Below are 18,806 nucleotides of genomic sequence, written 5' to 3' on the forward strand. Positions count from 1 at the left end.
TGCATTGAACTACTAAATGCAAAGTTGGCGGTTCAAACCCACCAGTTGCTCACCTGGAGAAAAATGAGGCTGTCTGTCCCCATAAAGATTGTACAATCTCAGAAACCCTATATAGGGTCGCTATGAGTCAGAATCAACTTGATGGCCGTGGGCAGGGCTTGGTTTTTGGTTTGAATTCCTCTTGGCAAGAAATGAAAGGAAGAAGGAACAGAACTGGACCTCTGCCTAGAGCTGACGTTCTCATGAACCTGATCACGCTGTACATGTTAGTTATTTATTGCAGGGCAGAGACTTTTCCACTGGATGTCAAACCTCCAAGTGTGCTTTAGACTTAGGGTCAATTAGAGTAGTATTTGACATGAGGGATGTGTAGTGTCTTGAGTGTTGACCATGATTCTTGGCATATTTGACAATCGCAGGACCAACCCCTTCTCTCCTTTGGTTTGTTTAGAAGACGTGCACCATCTGTCAGATGCTGCTTCCCAACCAGTGCAGCTTTGCATCCCACCAGAGAATCCATCAGCACAAGTCTCCCTACACTTGCCCCGAGTGTGGGGCCATCTGCAGGTCGGTGCACTTTCAGACCCACGTCACCAAGAACTGTCTGCACTACACAAGGAGAGTTGGTTTTCGGTCAGTATACTGCTAACGTCTGTTGCAATTCAAGCTCATTTAGTGGTAACTAATGTTTGAGTGGTCTGTGCACATGGTTTTTAGGGACGTACAGTGATCCCTCCATAAGCAATTCCTCTGGGAACACAGCTCCTTTGCAGGAGAACTGATGTGTTTGAATCCTGTTGAGTGTCGTGACCATTAGGGGCTTCCGTAAGCTCCAGTGGCCACTTCAGTGTGTACTGGCAACAGTGGATGAATGCTGTTAGCCTTGGCTCTGAAACTCCCTGCCCCTTTTACTGAATGTACGAATGCAGCTGTGGCCTACTGGCTCTCACATAGACCTGTGGGTCAATGGGGTGATTGTTCTAGGAAAAAGGGTGTGCGTAGTGAAGTCTGGCTTCAATCAATGTGGAGAGCTTTCTCTTTTGTACCTCTTAAATACATTTATGCTCCTTCTCTTCTCTAACCAAAATGGGAAAAGTTCTTTACTTGGATTTTGTCCATGTTGAAAGATCGACTGTACGTCATTTTGTAACTTAGCTCTTTGGGGAAGAGCCTTCTGCCCCCCAAAATAACTTAGCCCTTTCCCTTCCCCTCGTTTATCCACACAGACTTTCTTCCTTAGGTCAGCTCATGTGCACATCCTGTAACACGTAGGCTCAAGTCATGTTAGAGGCACGCGTGCGTGTCTGTAGACTCCTGGGAGTCTCAGGTAGATTTCTGACATGAACAAAGAGACTGCTGAGAGCCCTTGAGTGGGAGAGATGAAGTAGGAGAGAAATCAGAAATGAGCCAAATAGCAAATTAGTAGAAATTAAAGTAGTAGCTAGAGAAGCACTTTTAAGATGTTGATTTTTCATCTTAAAAGTATATCTCATATAGTTTCTTAAGCAAGTATAAGTGTACTTAACATTCATTTTCCAGGAGATAAAAACCCAGGTGATTGGTTCTCTTCACCCTAGGGGCCACCGTCAGCTCCAGCCCCATTGGCCGCTCCAGTTTGTACTGTAACAGTGGATGAATGCCGTTAGCCCTGGCCTGCTCTTCCCTGCCCCTCTGTGGTTGGCATGCGTTTTAGACAGTGAAGGTTTCTTCCATTTGGAAATGCTTCTTAGGTATTGGGGATGGATGGGTAGGAAGCCCAGCTTGTGGGTGTTTTCTCTAACTTTAGAGATCTGGCTCTGTCCCTGGTCTTGATATGTCTCCCACAATCCATCAGTCTCAGTGTGCCTGGAGGCTAGACATTCACCCCAGCAACTTGAAAGATGCATCCAAATTTGACCATGTGAATATTATTTTTCTTCTCAGTGATCTTGTCTCTTAAACACAGAAAAGCAAGTTAATCTGTTACAAGTAGCAAAAAACCAGAGATATTAAAATACACTCATTGTGCCCGGCTGTCACTCAGGGAAGGTTCACGCTTGGCTGACTCTGTGTGTGTTTTTCTGACAGGTGTGTGCACTGCAACGTTGTGTACTCGGACGTGGCTGCCCTGAAGTCCCACATCCAAGGTTCTCACTGCGAAGTCTTCTACAAATGTCCCATCTGTCCAATGGCATTTAAGTCCGCCCCAAGTACACATTCCCATGCCTACACACAGCACCCCGGCATCAAGATAGGAGAACCCAAGTAAGTCATCTTAGCGCCCACACAGGCACGCCTCGGAGGTATTGCGGCTTGGTCCCAGAACACTGTGGTACAGCAAATATCGCAGTAGAGCGAGTCACGTGGGCTTTTTGGTTTCCCAGTGCATATAAAAGTTTACACTCTTTTGGAGCCTATGAAGTATGCATAGCATTATGAAAAAGTGTGAAATATTGTGAGAATTGCCAAATTGCGTGACAGAGATACCAAGGATGCAGATATTATTGAGAAAATGGCACCCATACACTTGTTTCACACAGGGGTGCCACAAACCCTCAGTTTGTAAAAAAAAAAAAAAATCATGGGAGACCAGGTGAAGCGTGGTAGACCAGGCTGACATGAAGAGGGCATAGTCTGTGGGTCGGATAAGATTAAGGAGATTTGAAATATTAGGTGACTCATTAAATGGTTAAATGGGGATGCTCTGTGAAATGTAGCTCACAGTGGCAGAAACCTTGCCATTCTTTCTGGAGGTAGTGTCTTTTCTGAAAGCGTCACTTTGCTTTTGTCATTATTTTAAAAACCAAAGCCTTGTTATTGTGAATAGGGTGAGAGTTTACAGAGAAACCCGTTTTTGTTGGACAGTTCATACACATTTTGTTTCATGTTTTGTCCTTAATTTTTGTTCAGTAAGTGCTTATTTATCTCTTTTGTTCTTTTTCTTAAGATCAAGCACATTCTAGGACAATGGTGAAAAGCTGTTTGCCTTTAAGTTTTTCCAGAGCACCTTTCTTACGTGATACACTTTTCACTGTAATATTTATAACATAAAGTCAGTTTAGGATACTGGCTACTGAATTTAACTGCAATAGCCAGGGTAAGTCCTTGATTCAAAAAAGCAAATTGTGCGTTTTGTTTTAAATCCTGGTCTTCACTTTGTCTTTTGAGTTTTGTTTTGTTGAGTCATTTATAATGAAGCAGTAGGTATTTCCCCAGGCATGTGGACTCCCTACCTACCCCGAGCCACTTAGCAAAAAGTGTGGGCATGAAGCCAGGAAGGGCCTTTCTCAACCATCAGTGTGTGAACTTTGCAGTAGGGGTCCTTCCTGTCTCCAGCTTCTCTCTCCCCTCTAAAGGAGGAAATGCTGATGTCACAGCATGTGTCTGAGGAGTAAATGGGATGGCATTTAAAATATGTGGAACCCTGTATGGAGGGCTCCCCCTGACAATTCCTCACAGTCCCTCACCGGTGTGCAGGCTCCATTAGCTGCTCATGGTTTCCTTGCGTTTAGTTCTGTAATATTTGTAGCTGTGTAGAATTTCGTTAATTGTGCAGGGCGCGATTTCCTATCTGAATTCTGCCCATGACTCCATCATCAAAGGGGAGTGTTAGAAGAAGGAACCCTGGTGGCACTGGAACAAGCACTGGACTTGTTAACCACGAGGTTGGTGGTTCAAACCCACCAGTTGCTCTGTGGAAGAAAGTTGCGGCTGTCTGCTCCTGTAAAGAATTACGTAGACCCTGTGAAGGGCCACTGTGAGTGGGAATTGACTCGTTAGCAGTGGATTTGGTTACTAGAGGAGCAGTTACTGATACACCATGGTACATGTCTCTGGTATTGCACCATGGGGTTTTGGCGAAAGTAAGATTGGACACTATAGTATAGATGTCACTGGGTATTCATAAAATAGGTCAAAATGGAATTTTGTACTAATAGAACTTCCACGCAGATCTTTGTAGATCCTGTAGATAAACAAGTTACCTTTTAGGGGAGCCACATAAGACTGTCTCCTGTTTCTGGAGAAGGACATGAGCTAATTGTAGTGACGCTGATGTGTTGTTTGTGGCAGTGACACTTGTGGGCATCATTGAAGCCTTTAATCTATCTGCCTGATGAGTATCATTTTTAATTTGTTTAGTCAAATAAATGAATACAACTTTATTGTCTAAAAGTGGATGAGGTCGGATCAGGAGAATTGTTGTTAAGTGCCATGCAGTAGGTACTGACTCATAGCCGTGCTGCATAGAGTTTCTGAGGAGTGGCTGGTGAGTTTGAACTGCTGATTTTGCGGTTCAACCTGAACTTGCAGTGCATTAACCCACAGTGTCACACCAGGACTCTGGCCTTTATTGTCTAAAAGCGGACGAATTCCAGATTGGTAGAACTGTTAAGTGTCATGAATTGGTTCTGACTCATAGTGACCCTGTACAAGGGTTCTGATATTTCTGAGTCCTTAAATCCTTGCGTGAGCAGAAAGTCTCATTCTCCTGCAAAGTGGCTGGCAGGCTTGAACCACGAACCTTGTGGTTTGCAGTCCTGTGCTTATTGAACACTGTTGTTTATTTTTTGCTACATTTGTTTTATTGTGCTACAAAATCATAGAAAAACTTTATTCAATAAAAATGTGAAGCTATTGTTTCTCCATCTGTTTTTCCTTCCTAACACTGTAATTTTAATTTTAGAGACATAAATGTTGAGAGAACACTGCTGAGAACTCTTGCTTCCCCTACATCCAGGTCCCCCAGTTGTTAGCATTTACAGCGTTGGCCTCTTCATCCTTCTTCGTAGTCTCTCCCTTCCCCATATATGAGAAAATATGATTGAAGCATATTGGTACTGCATGACATAGTTACTGAAGTGTGTCCCCTCTCTGTCCAGCCAGAGGGACGCTGGTCGGCATAACCAGCCATTCTGGAAATCGAGGTCCACTTCACAGATCCCATTTAAGTTTCTGCAACTGTCTTAGCAATGTCTTTCTCTTTTCTGGTCCAAGATCCTATCCAGAAACACACTCGCTTTTGCATGTAAATACTTGTTTCATCAGTCTCCTTCCATTTGGAGCAGACTCTTAGATCTTTGACAGACTTAGAGGATGTAAACCTTTTATTCGGAGGAAACCACTCAACCTGGTGAGTCCGGATTTCCTCATAGCAGGGCCCAGGAAGTGCACCCCTGACAGGAAGTCACAATAGGGCGCTGTGTCTCAGTGCATCCCCTTGGCACACCTGTCCAGCCCTAACAGTGAGGCTGCAACTAACCTTGGAGTCCATTCAACTTGTTGCCTGCCAGCTTTCTCCACTGGAAAGCCACTGTTTTGTTTTCCCCTTTGTATTTGTTAGTGTTGCCTGTGTGTGTGTTGGGGATGTGTGTGTATTGAACTGTTGATTCCACATCAGCCCTCTTGATCACGCCTCCACTCCCAGCCTTCTCATCTAGTGATAACTTCCACCCCGTCCACTAGCACTGGGATACGGTTGTGGCATTTCACTCTCATTATTCTGCTTTCTAATTACCTTCTGCTCTAAGAAAGAGTTTTCATATGTTAGTATGGACTTAAGGATTTCTGCTGTATTCAATGAATCAATAATCTGATACTCTCATCATTTATTTTGACGTTCAGTTTGGTGGTTTTTCACACTTTGGCTATTGGGAGCCCACTGAAGCTGGCTCCTGTGCCCTTCTGTAAGGACTCACTCCTCATTCTGTTAGTGGAGGGCGGTATTTAGAAGCCAAGATCTGGGTGGGTGGTGAGCTGATAGCAGTTGGAGTACCGTGGCTCCCAGGCTGACGTAGGGAGGATATGCATGTATGACACACCGGGAGCACGGCAGCTCCATACCATAAGCAAGTGACTGTGAGCCACAAGGTTTGCAGTCGAAGCCCGCTAGCCGGAGAAAAATGTAAAGCCTTGGAAACCGAATCCAGCAGGGTGGGGAACGTCTGGCCCTGCCAAGGCAACCACAGTTCCAGCTATCACAATGTTATTAATTGCCATTGAGTTTGTTCCAACTCATAGAGACCAAGTAGAGGGTTTCTGAGGAGCCGCTGGTGAGCTGGAAATGCCAACCTTGCAGTTCAAACCAACCTTGCAGTCCAATGCATTAACCCACAATACCACACCAGGACTCTACCCATCACATTGTTGTTGTTGTTGTGTGCCCTAGAGTCAGTTCTGACGCATAGCGACCCAGTACAGGGTTTCCGAGGCTGTAAATCTCTACGGGAGCAGAAAGCCTCATCCTTCTCCTGCGAAACAGCTGGTAGTTTCTAACTGCTGACTTACTTAAGGTGAGCAACCTGATTCGTAACCACTATGCTACCAGAACTCCTTAGAATTAGGAGACTAATAAACTTCCAGGAAAGTCTGTTTGTAGGAAGCAAGCTGGAAGATTAGAAAAGTCTAGCTGAATGAAAGGTTCTAAAATCTTTACCAGAAGTTACTCAGGAAGGTGGACTTGAGTATATCAGTGCTCACATTTCCAGAAACAAACAAAAACCAAACCCCAAACCCACCACAAAATCAAACCTACAAAACCTGAGAGTGACCCTGGTCATTTTGTGGGAAGGATGGCTTTCAAAGCCATTCTCTTGGACCAGAATGGTATCCTCAGGAAAGATCAAGAATCAAAACTGCTCTTTGGGTCACATTCCTTTATTCCCTGGATTAAAGAAAGAGGCTCAGGAAATACTTCTGCCAGGATCAGCTTGAGGTAAACCACACCATTCCCTAGGATCAAGTACACACTCCCAGAACTAGAAAACCTTGTTTTTAAAAACCTTAATTACTTTATTTCCACAAATCACTGCTAAAAATGTGTCATTAGAGCTTTTGGTCAAAAGAATCAACCTGCCCACCCCTGTGAGTTCTGGTCTTCTGAGATGGCAGCTAGGGGGAGTACTTAATAGAGCCACTGCTTCTAATGAGGTCAGAGGGCAGCTGGGGAGTGAGGACAGGAAGGTGAAGGCCACAGATATGGTCAAACATTCACAGTATCAGATAGATCTGATGTCCCTACTCATATTTTTGATCTAAAGAAGTTCCAGAAAGAAAGAAGGGAAGAAGAAAAGAAAAAAACACTACTTTCTTAGAGACCTCTGTGTCCCCCAAGCCACCCCAACAAAATGAGGGCCTTTTCCCAGGGTCTGTGGAGCCAGGGCAGCCATTTGGCCTAACGTGAAATCACATCAATGGATCTAAGAAAGAGCTGGTTTATGCGTTTTTTCTTATTATCCAAAGAGTGTAAAATTAGGGGAGGAGCAGGGAACCCCCATCAAGCTGGCTTCGACCTCCAACACAGCTGACAGAGTTTTTGGAGGATTTTCCAGAGAATTCTGTGGACCCTGTCAGTGTCTGGGTTGGGAATAATTGAAGAGACACACAAGGTTGAAGGGGTACAAATCACCCCATTTTAAAACAAAATCAAAACAAAACTATGTAAAACCAGTCTATAGAGTGAAGAGTTGAAAAGTTTTTGGTATCCATCACATTTGTTGTTGTTGTGAGGTGCTGTTGAGTCTGTTCCGATCCATAGCGACCTGTATAGGGTTTCCAAGGAGTAGCTGGTGAGCTTTAACTGCCGACCTTGAAGTTAAAATGGCTTTGTAGTCTGGTGCATTAGCCCACAGCGCCACACCAGGACTCCACGTCCATCACATTAGGGGTGAATTAATTTAATGTTTGACCAAGTATGTTGTTGCGAAGTGCCCTTGATTTGGCTCTGACTCATAGTGACCTTGTGTAGGGTTTTCGAGGAGCCGTCGTATTAGGGATGAGTTGATTAAATGTTTGAGCAAATATAGCAGGCAATCTTTAAGTGGATAATTTTGTATGGCCTGAGAACGATGTTACAAGTTTTGACAGAAGAAAGGTTCCCCACCCCTACTATACAGTGTTAGTATGAGTTGGAACCGACTCAACGGCACTTCACAACAACACACTGCACATGTAGTTCATGTCATGGAATTGTATACCTAAAGTTGGTTCCAAGGGAAATGTTTTGTTGTACGTGTTTTACCACACACACAAATTCTCATGAGTTCGTATTGATACTTCCAGTTTGACTCTGACCCCTCAGGCCTCTTCCACCCACTAGCACTGCCTGCAACTCACCCCGGGCACGGCCGTGTTTCTGTGGTAGGGAAAGAAGATAGAAGGAGGCATGGGCTGAGAGCCTAGACAGTGTTTACCTCTAGACGAACACTGCGCTCAGAATCAGAAGATAAGAACAAGTAAGCATAGCCACAGAGCATACTAGATACTTATCGAATACTGGTGAATCAAATATGAAGGGATTTCAAAGTTTGTGGGAAAAAACTCCCATAATTTCTTAATTCCACTTTTCCCTGAACTTTTTGGAGCCCCCTCGTACAAGTGAAATAAGAGATAGTCAAATTCTTAAGTGTGTTTTCTTAATTTTTCTTTTTTTGACAGTAATAACTGTTGTAATTCTCAGTCTGGTCTCAGATGTTTTAAGTTGGTGAAAATCTCAGGGTTTCAATTCTTTGTTAAGCCTACTTTGCCACTCACTCAATCTTAAGCACTATGGTGTTTGGAAAGGCATCCTGGTGGCACCGTGGGTTAAGCATTGAGCTACTGACTGCAGGTCGGTAGTTCGTTCACTACCAGCTGCTCCTCAGGAAAAAGATGAGGCTGTCTGTTCCCATCCTTACAGATGCTTGGGAGCAGGTTGACTCTGCCCTGTGGGTTGCTAGGAGTCGGAATCAACTTGATAGCAGTGGGTTTGGCTTTTGTTTTATGAGGTTTGGATGTACTTGGTCTGATGTACTGTTTCCCATTTAGTCTTCTCTTCTGACTCCACATCCTTTTTTTAAAAAAAGTTTTTATTGTGAATTGAATGATAGTTTACATTGGACAACATCGGTTTTATACTCATCGTTTCATTGCAATGCTTACAATCTCCTCTGTGCATCATTATTCAACAGTATTTACTTTATTCCTTCTGGTTTTGTATTTTTGGAGGGATGTACACAAAAACCCTCAGATATATAATCATTTAAACAACCAAAGGGCATGTTATGTAAGCCTGCCACCTGGCCACCAGCACACAGCCTTTCTCTTTCCATGAGTCTAGAGTCCTCAGCTGCTCCGTCTCTCCATGTCCTCATCTCTGCCTCCATCTCTGGTGTTGCTGCTTCTCTGGACAGGGCCTCACATTCTGCTTGTGCTCTTCTCCCTTGATGGTCCTAGGGTCCTCTGATCCTGGACTGTAAGATTACTCCCCGGTTTTTGTTGCAGAACTTCAACCTTTATAGTTGTGACAGTTACAATTGTCATTCCACATCCTTTTCCAAAAGCTTTTCTACTCAGGGTTTTCTGATATCTTTCCTTCTAGAATTATCTTCAATTGGATTTCTTTTTTTTTTTTAAGTAAGAATTTACTGTTTCCTATGTGGCACTGTTGGGTAAGCACTGGACTCCTAATTACAAGGTTGGCAGTTCAAATCCTCCAGCAGCTCCAAGCTTGAAACTCTTATACAGGGTCACTAAGAGTCAGAACCGGCTCAACAATACGTAACAACAATAACAATGTCTGGCTCCATAAGATAAGCACTGGACTGCAGATCACAAAGTCAGCAGTTCAAGCCCACCAGCCACTCTGCGGGAGAAAGATAAGGCTTTATAGTCCCACAAAAACTTTCAAAAAGCCTCGGTCTCTATGAGTCGAAACTGACTCACACCGCTTAACAAGAAGAAATATAGACGTTTATAAGCAGCTTATGAACCAAGAGAAATAAGCACCATCAGAGAGAATAAGTGATTAGTTTTAGCTTTTGTTCCACTTTTTGTTCCCAGGTTCCTATGACGACGTATGTTTTAGTGTTGCTGGGTCCAGCGTCAGGAAGCATTACAATTGTGGGTAGATCCAGTAGAAGGAGCCCTTAGGCTCTGATTTTTGCGTAGAACTTCAGAGTAGCCATGATTTCAATTTTAATCAAGTTGTGTTAGTGGTTTATTAACATTTTTGAAGGAAGCATTTAATTTAATGGGCTTGTGTTAGTGTGGTAGTGGTTATGTGCTGTGGAGTTGGTTCCAAATCATAGCCACCCTGTATAGGGTTTCTGAGGCTGTAAATCTTTATGGGATCAGAAAGCCTCATCTTTATCTCGTGAAAGCTGGTAGTTTCGAACTGCTGACCTTGAGGTTAGCAACCCGATTCGTAACCACTATGCTACCAGAGCTCCTTTATGTTAAGTAGGAGGAAGAATATATAAAAGTAATCCAAGGACATGACCCCTCCCTCAAACTCTGATTTGTTTCTCAATGATGCATTGACCTGGTGGTGATTCATTTTTTCAAAAGATGCTGTCATATAATTTGAGTTGTTAGTGCTGTCGAGTTGGTCACGACTCCTGGTGACCCTATATAGGGTTTTCCGAGAGTCATCAGTGTGTTTGAGCTGCCCACCTTTAGGTTCACTGCTATCCTACAGCACCACACCAGGACTCCATATTTAATAGAGGAGCAATAGTAAATTTAGACATTTTATGTGAAAAAAGAGAAAAAAATCTGTGCTTTTTTTTTTTGACACAGGGAATGTAAAGTAAGGGCTCTGTGGGAGGCAGTGTCCTAAGAAGACCCAGAGACATGGCGTTGTTGGTGTGTTCCTCTCTAGATTTACTGTAGAAATGTCAAATGAGACCCTCCTCCCTTTCCTCATTTTCTCTCAGACCTTCACATTCAGCCCACTTTTCTCTGACGTTTTCCTTAGCTGCTTTCTAGAATTCTCTGTGCCTCTTCTCACAGTTCTTCAGAAAAGCCTTAGGGTTCTCAGAGTGCCACCTGCAGGGGTCAGGTAGTCAGAAACAATTACTCAGCAAAGAGTGACCTCTGGTGACGTCACTCCCATCTACCTGAGGTGAAGGGAGCTCTGGTAGCGTAGTGGTTACAAGTTGGGCTGCCAACCTCAAGATCAGCAGTTAAAATCTACCAGCCGTTCTGTGGGAGAAAGATAAGGTTTTCCGCTTCTGTAAAGATTTATAGCCTCAGAAACCCTATACAGGGTTGCTGTGAATCGGAACCAACTCTACAGCACACAACCAACCAACCAACCAACCAACCAACCAACCAACCAACCAACCAAAGCTGTCTCTTGCCCGAGCTTCAGTGCTGGATGTTGTTGAGTAGAAGGATGTTGTGGGTAGAAAGTCTAGGTCTGTTGAATTAATTTAAGGTAGTAAGCTTGGTTTGGAGTCCTGGTGTTGGACCTTCAGGATAAAGCACTGGACCTCAAGGTTGGTTTGAACCACAAGGTCGGTGGTTCAAACTCACCAGCTGCTACTTGGAAACCCTATACAGGGTCACTATGAGTCAGACTCGATGGCACTTAATAACAAGAAGCTTGATATAACATATTAGGTGAGGTAATAATTTATAGTGTTCAGTGAGGATTTTAAGTCATTTAAAGTCCATAGGAGCTCTGGTAGCTTAGTGGTTACGAATCGGGCTGCGAACCTTAAGGTCAGCGGTTCGAAACTACCAGCCGCTTCGTGGGAGAAAGATGAGGCTTTCTACTCCCGTAAGGATTTACACCCTCGGAAACCCTGTACAGGGTCGCTATGGGTCGGAACCGACTCGATGGCACTTAACAACAACAACAAAAGTCCAGTGGTGCTGGGAGTTAAAGCACTGGACTGCAAAATTGATTTAAACTGCAAGATCTGGTTCAAGCTCACCAGCTGCTCCCTAGAAACCCTATTTAAGATCGCTATGGGTCAGAACCGACTCAACGGCACTTACCAGCAACAAAGTTCAAGCATCCTGTTGTGGCATTGTAGGATAATCATTGGACTGCTAACTGTAAGATCAGAGTCAAATCCACCAGCCTCCTTCGAAGCCTTATACAGGGTGGCTATGAGTTAGTGGCGCCCTGGTGTGGCGCAGTGCGTTAACCACAGTTCCGGGTTCCAGCTCATGAGTCACTCTTCAGAAACCCTTTCCAGAATGAGTACAGATATTGACGTGCAGAGCTGGTACTGACTAACCGGAAACCAGACTTCCTAGTTCAGGCACTAACCACACTGTGTACCTGTGAGCTGTGGTGTGGAATCCTGCAAAGCCTTATCTGGTCTTACAAAACACCTCCAAAAACAAGACAACACCCCAGAAAAACCCTCATAAAAATAGGTGTCAATTGCTACTCAGTGACTAGAAAGATGGTCTTTCATTCAGACCCTCACCTTCTGAGTAGCTGACTGCCTCTTCTTTAGCCCGTGTTAGGTCTGTATTTGACTGGTGCTTATTTCTTTTCAAATGCTGATTCAAAATCAAACTGCTGTGTTGATTTGATTGTTCTTGTGTGTTTTCAATGTGCTCTTGCCTCCTGAATTCTCACCTTGTACATACAGCAGCGGCTCCTCTGACTGATGTTGTTTCACTGCACTTCTTCTGCTTTAGAATCATCTATAAATGTTCCATGTGTGACACCGTATTCACCCTGCAAACCTTGCTGTATCGCCACTTTGACCAACACATTGAAAACCAGAAGGTGTCTGTGTTCAAGTGTCCAGACTGTTCTCTCTTATATGCACAGAAGCAACTCATGATGGACCATATCAAGGTGTGTGCGCGGCTACCCTTTTCCTCAAAACTGGCTGCAGGTGCTTCCATCGGGTGTGGGCAAGGCTGAAGTGACGTGAGGGGGCAGTTGTGCAGTTCTTGTCATCACGCTGTGGGCGGTGAGGGAGCTTTCAAACTCTAGAGGTGCCACTTGCAGAATGAATATCAAAGACAAGTGGAGAGAAACAGGCAGTTGCCCTGATAAGACAATATTTATTTTTGTTTTATTAAGTGCTGTCAAGTTGGTTCTGACTTAAAGTAACCCTGTATAGGGTTTCCATGAAGAGTTGGTGGATTTGAACCACCGACCTTGTGGCTCACAGTCAGTGCTTATCTTAGAGCGTTACACTAGCATCAGGGCCATTTTTCTCCTGTGTGCAAATTCTATGAGAACTCAATGTTGTGTAGGATTTTGAAATAGCCCTGACTAGATGCATCTTGGAGTTCTGGTGTGGTGCTGTAGGGTGAGTGTTGGACTTGCTAACTGCAAGGTCAGCGGTTCAAGCCCCCAGCCGTTCCTTGGAAACCTCCTACAGGGTTGCTGTGAGTCAGAACCAATGTGATGGCACACAGCAATGATTTTGGTTAACAAATACTGGTATATTTAGGAAAATGAGGGCTTTTCCCCTTAAATATGCTTGTTAGGTTTTCTTTATAGTTGATGTCCCTGGACCTGCTTCGTTTGCCCCCTTCATATAAAGTTGCATGTAAAGTCACTTTAAAAAAACCCAAAAAACTGTTAAGATGTTCGGGATATAGCATGGTGCCTAGCACCAGCAGTTCAGTTAATGTTCTTTTAAATGTTAAATGCCCAGTTTGGACTAGCCACTCTTCACCCCAAAAGAGGAGCACCTGAATCTTTGAGAGCACTATGGATCTGTAGGATAAGCACTGGACTGCTAACCACAAAGTCAGTGGTTGAAACCCATAGGAGACAGATGAGGCTTTCTGCTCCCAAAGATTTATAGCCTCAGAAACCATATGCAGGGATGCTGTGAGTCAGAACTGACTCTATAGCACTTAACCAACAACAAATGTATGAGGGGGACTTAAAAAGTTTATGGGAAAATTCTATTAATTTGTTGTTTTTTTAACACAAATCCACAATTTTACTTCTTTACTTTTCAGTAAGTTTAAATCCTTGTAGAATTCAGCATCACACAGATTCTATGCCCAGTCACTTTAGCAGGAAGGTTGTTTGAGAATTTGGCACGAACCATGCCACTGTTTCCTTGGGCACAAGTTGTCTTTCCCCAGATGACTGGTTTGCTGCCAGGAGTCACTGTAGTGGTCTTTGCGTTGTGAGCACATGAGCACATCTCTAGCTTAAATAGAATTCAGTTTCATCTCGAACATAAGCACCTTTAATTTGAAGAAAAGTTGCTGTATGCTCTCATTGGTTCCAGAGACCACTTTTATAGGCAGCAAAAATGGCCTGGGGCCATAGCCTTTAAGACGTTGTTGCTGTTAAGTGCTGTCGCTATGGGTTCCGACTCATAGCGACCATGTGTAGGGTTTCCTTAAAAGTGGCTGGTGAGTTAAAGTCGCCAACCTGCCATTCCAGTGCATTATCCATCATGGACTGCCAACCATAAGATCGGCAGTTCAAACCTACCAGCTGCTCCTCGGAAAACCTATACCAGGGTCGCCATGAGTCAAACTGTTTCGACAGCACTTCACAATACCACCAACAAACTAGGAATAGTGTTTCCCCATGTATACACTAATTTACAGATCGATCTTTAGTTCTCCAATTTATTCAAAGTCATAATCATTTTCTCATTCTTCTGAAAATGTAGATTTATTCCTTGGATATATGTATGACCGCTGTATACTACATGATGTCGTTTACATTTAAAGTAAACTTCGCAAGTGGTCATTGAAATTACTTACCGTTATAGGAGCTGAGAAAAAGTCATTTCTAAAAGAATTCAGTTTTTTTTCCTTTGTAAAAAAAGACATTTCATCTTAAGGAATCTTAGTTTTATTTCCAACATGTAAATGGAAAAAATAGAAAGTCTCATTTTTAACAACTAACACCCTATCCATTGCAACACAGACTACTATTTTTCTGTAGGAGTTTGAGATTGTCTTAGATAATAATGCTTTACTTTTTCAACTATTAAAGTTAGTAGAAATGAATTTGCCTAGAAACTTAGAATGTTGTAACCAAAAGGTTATGGGTTTTATGTTTCTTTGGGGTTTAGATGGTTAAAAATGTAAAAAGTTGGCTAGTGTTTTGAGAAAGGTCTTTCTAGAAAGTCTTCTGCTCTGCATACGCCTGAGAAGCAAACGCTTCCTTTGTTTTGGCTATTAAGAAATCATGTATTTGCAAAAGATCATGGGTCAACATCATGCCCAGGTCCTTGGTGTGAACCAATTCGTTCACTGGTTGTCTGTTTGATTAGTCCTCACAACCCCAGAAAATGAAGTTACAGACTCCCTTTATCCTCCTGGAATAAGATGGTACTGAGGAAAGTTAGTTGGTTCCATGCTGTTTAGGGAAGTCCACCTTGAGGTAATATGAGGGAGAGTTCCTGAAATAGGTGAAATCTCATGAATGGATGTCGGGCTGAGAGCTACACTGTGTCTGCCATGCATGTGGTAAACATGGTAAGAAAGGGTTTTAGTGTTGTTTTCTCAGAGGTTCAAGAGTTAACAGAGGCTGACATCTTGGGTAAAAAGAGAAGATCCTATTCAAAGATAAATTAGACGTCAAGACACAAAGTTTATTTGCTGCAAATGTTTTGGACTCAGTACTTTTCAAACTAACAGACCAAAACCAAAATGAGCTGGTCTTTAGAATCTAATTGTACTAAATGTACCCCACTAGAATTTAGAACCTGTCAGTTTAAATTGGAGATGGTGGCTGTTGTGTGGCTAAGCAATTTGCAATGGTCTTTTTTTTTTTTTAAAGTGTCTACTGTGTATAATGGAGGCCTGGTGTGGGGCTGTGGGATAAAGCACTGGACCATAAGGTCGGTGGATCTTACTCACCAGCTGCTCCTTGGAAATCTTATACAGAATCACTATGAGTCAAAACCGACTCAATGGCGCTTAACAGCAACAACAACAACTGTGTATAGTTGAAAGCATCCTGGTAGCATAGTGGATTAGGAGAGCCACAAGGTCAGCAGTTTGAATCCACCAGCCACTCTGTGGGACAAAGATGAGGCTTTCTGCTCTCTTAAAGATATGTTGTTGTTAAGTGCTGTGGAGTCGGTTCCGACCCATAGTGACCCTGCACAGGGTTTCCGAGGCTGTAAATCTTTACGGGAGCAGAAAGCCTCATCTTTCTCCTGTGGAACTGCTGGTAGTTTCGAACTGCTGACTGCTGACCTTGATGTTCACAGCCCGATTCGGATTTATATCTGTGAAAATCCTCTACAGGGACTCTTATGAGTCAGACATGACTGGACAGCACACAACTACTGCTGTGTGTAGTTTGCAAGTCTGGACCCTGTTAATAAGAAGGGAAGGACTGGGGTCCGGTAGGTGATTATAATGATAAAAAATTTTAAAAATCACAATCTCTCGCCCCCCGCTCAAATTAGCTACAACTATTCTAAAAGGAAGAGAACGTAGTGACTGTTAGGTCTTAGGCGTTTGTTCACGTAGGTGGGCTGTGAAGTAGGTGGGCTATGAAGCGCAAATACCTCATTGTTAAGTGTTGTCGAGTTGATGCAACCCTTTATAGGGCTTCTAAGGAGTGACAGGTGGGTTTGAACCTCCAACCTTGCATTAGCAGTCCAGTGCTTTATCATACAGCACCACCCCAGGACTCCTAAATAGCTGATAGCTTATTTTGGTATTTCTGGATAGACTCGAAATGTCTACAGACTGAAGTAGTCACTGTGTGTCATTGTGAGAGGATAAATTGCCAGAATCAATTTAGATTCAATAGAGTTCTTTCCTTAAGACTTCAGAATGGCATAAATAAGTAAACTTTAGTAAGTAATTTGAAACCAGAAATACATAACTTACAGCGATCATTAAAGTTAATTCTCCTTTCTCTCTCTTTTAGTGCTTATGTATCTCAGATTTTCTTCTGCATAGATTAAAGAATTCTAGATGAATATGAAGTTCCTACTGATTTGTCTATAACGTATTAAGAAAGCCTACATGTGCTGCCTTTTGGTGATGTGATTTGTGACAAATTATGTCTTTTCTTTTTATAATTTAGTCGATGCATGGAACATTGAAAAGTATTGAAGGACCTCCAAACTTGGGTATAAACTTGCCTTTGAGCATTAAACCTGCAACTCAAAACTCAGCAAATCAAAACAAAGAAGACACCAAGATCATGAATGGGAAAGAGAAGTTGGAAAAGAAATCTCCATCTCCCGTGAAGAAATCCATGGAGCCCAAGAAAGTGGCTAGTCCTGGGTGGACGTGTTGGGAGTGCGACCGGCTATTCACGCAGAGAGATGTTTACATATCACACGTGAGGAAGGAACACGGGAAGGTAATGGTGGCTGAGTGAGCGTAAGGCAGAGTATGGGGCTGGCTGACCTATAAGACGGACGTGCTTGGCTTGGTCGTGTGACTGTGATAATCACTTGGTGTCTCTGAACCTTGTCTTCATGTATAGACTGAGAGGATTGAATGCTGGCATTTCCAGATCTTTCCAGTCTTTTTAATTTCACAAATAACTGCTTTCACTTTAGCACCCCAAGGCTAGCAGTATGTTAGTTATCATGCTTACTCATGTGTGTAGCTGAGGAGACTGAGAACACGAAAAACCAAAGTTAAAGCTGTTTCATAGTTACCTCATAGCTTGATGGCAAGGAAGGAAGAAAGAGAGTGGGTGTTTTGAAACATGCTAATAATATTTGAACGATACATGCAGCTCCTTCAACTGCGCAGGAGAGCTCTCTCACCCAATACAAATAAGCAAAAGCTAGCCAGAAATCAGTGAAAAATCTGAGTTGCAATATGTATCTTCTTTCTCTTTTTAGAACTGTCTTGTGCATTTCAAATACACAGAAAAAAGATAGACTCTCAAGCCCCATGCCCTTTGTGGAACCTTGACAGTTTTACCAGTGTTCATACCCATCTTGTTCTATCTATTTCCTTCTCTTGAGTCTGATTTATTTGGCTGTAGTATTTTTAAAGCAAATTTCAGACAAGCAGTTTTCTACTTACAAAAACTACATCTCTGACAAGGTGAGATTTAAAAACAAATAAAAGAGAGATCTCATAATTAGCACTTTTCTTTTTAAGTTTTTATTGTGAATGGAATGATAGTTGACATGGCAGAACACTGGTGGTTTTGCATTCAACCAATCATATTTTCTTTCATTGCAATGGTTACAATCCCTTTTCGTGCACCATTTGTTAACAGTATTTGCCTCTATTCCCTCCTTTTTTTTTTTTTTTTTTGATGCACACAAAAAATATAAACAAATACATATATTCGTTTTAAACAACCAAAGAGCATATTCTATAAACCAGCCTCCTGTCTGCAGGCACACAGCCTTTCTCTTTCCCTGAGTCTAGAGTCCTCAGCTGCTCTAGCTCTCCTTGCCATCACCTCTGCCACTGTCTCTGGTGTTGCTGTTTTTCTGGTTAGGGTCCCACATTCTGCTCATGCTCTTCCCTCTTGAGGGTCCTGGGGTCTCTACTGTTCCTGGAATGTAAAACTCACTACTCCCTCTTTTTGTTATACATCTTCTATCTTAACAGCAGCAGTTGGAGTCAGGATCTAAACAGAGTCCACAGACTGTTTGGACGTTGTATCACTGAAATCTTTTATCATATAGCAGCCCTCTCATTTTTTTATTTGATTTAGTGGGAAAATTGGGTCACTCATTCTGTAGATTGTCCCCACATTTCCGGAATTGGGAAAATAGTTTCCTTTGGATGTTGCTAGCTTACTCTTCTTCATCTCACAGTTCTTAGAATTTTGATTCAAATTAAATTTTTTCAAGATACAAATCTACCATAGGGGTTCTGTGTTCCTTTGTATTATATCACAAGTAAGGCGTTTAATACCAGCTTGGCCTGCTTTTAGTGATACTAAGATGGATTCATGGGTTTAAGTACATTGTGTTTTTAAAGAAAAACTTTTATTGCTTAAACTTAAGCCAGTGGAACTGGATAGTTATCCTTAGTGATAACTATTTATCCTTAGAAAACATAGGATTGTTTTTTAATTAACATATACTGGATCTGATGCATTGGATTAAACATAGAGCTGCCAACCACACAATGGGTGTGTTCCTCTTGGTTACTTATAGAGTACAGTG

General features: G+C 42.6%; 1 protein-coding gene and 1 pseudogene across 1 annotated transcript in view; one reads left to right on the forward strand and one right to left on the reverse strand.

Moving 5' to 3' along the window:
• Positions 1-18,806, forward strand: part of ZNF532 (zinc finger protein 532) — a 140,400-nt gene that overhangs the window by 83,381 nt on the left and 38,213 nt on the right. The window contains exons 3-6 of the mRNA XM_006837526.1: positions 452-633; positions 2,068-2,244; positions 12,397-12,559; positions 16,742-17,023. Of these exons, the coding sequence (XP_006837589.1) occupies positions 452-633; positions 2,068-2,244; positions 12,397-12,559; positions 16,742-17,023 (804 nt within the window). The remainder of the gene's footprint in view (positions 1-451; positions 634-2,067; positions 2,245-12,396; positions 12,560-16,741; positions 17,024-18,806) is intronic.
• LOC102817715 lies at positions 13,692-14,127 on the reverse strand (annotated as a pseudogene).

Source organism: Chrysochloris asiatica, unplaced genomic scaffold, assembly GCF_000296735.1.
Source record: "Chrysochloris asiatica unplaced genomic scaffold, ChrAsi1.0 scaffold00021, whole genome shotgun sequence".
In the NCBI taxonomy this organism is placed as follows: domain Eukaryota; kingdom Metazoa; phylum Chordata; class Mammalia; order Afrosoricida; family Chrysochloridae; genus Chrysochloris; species Chrysochloris asiatica.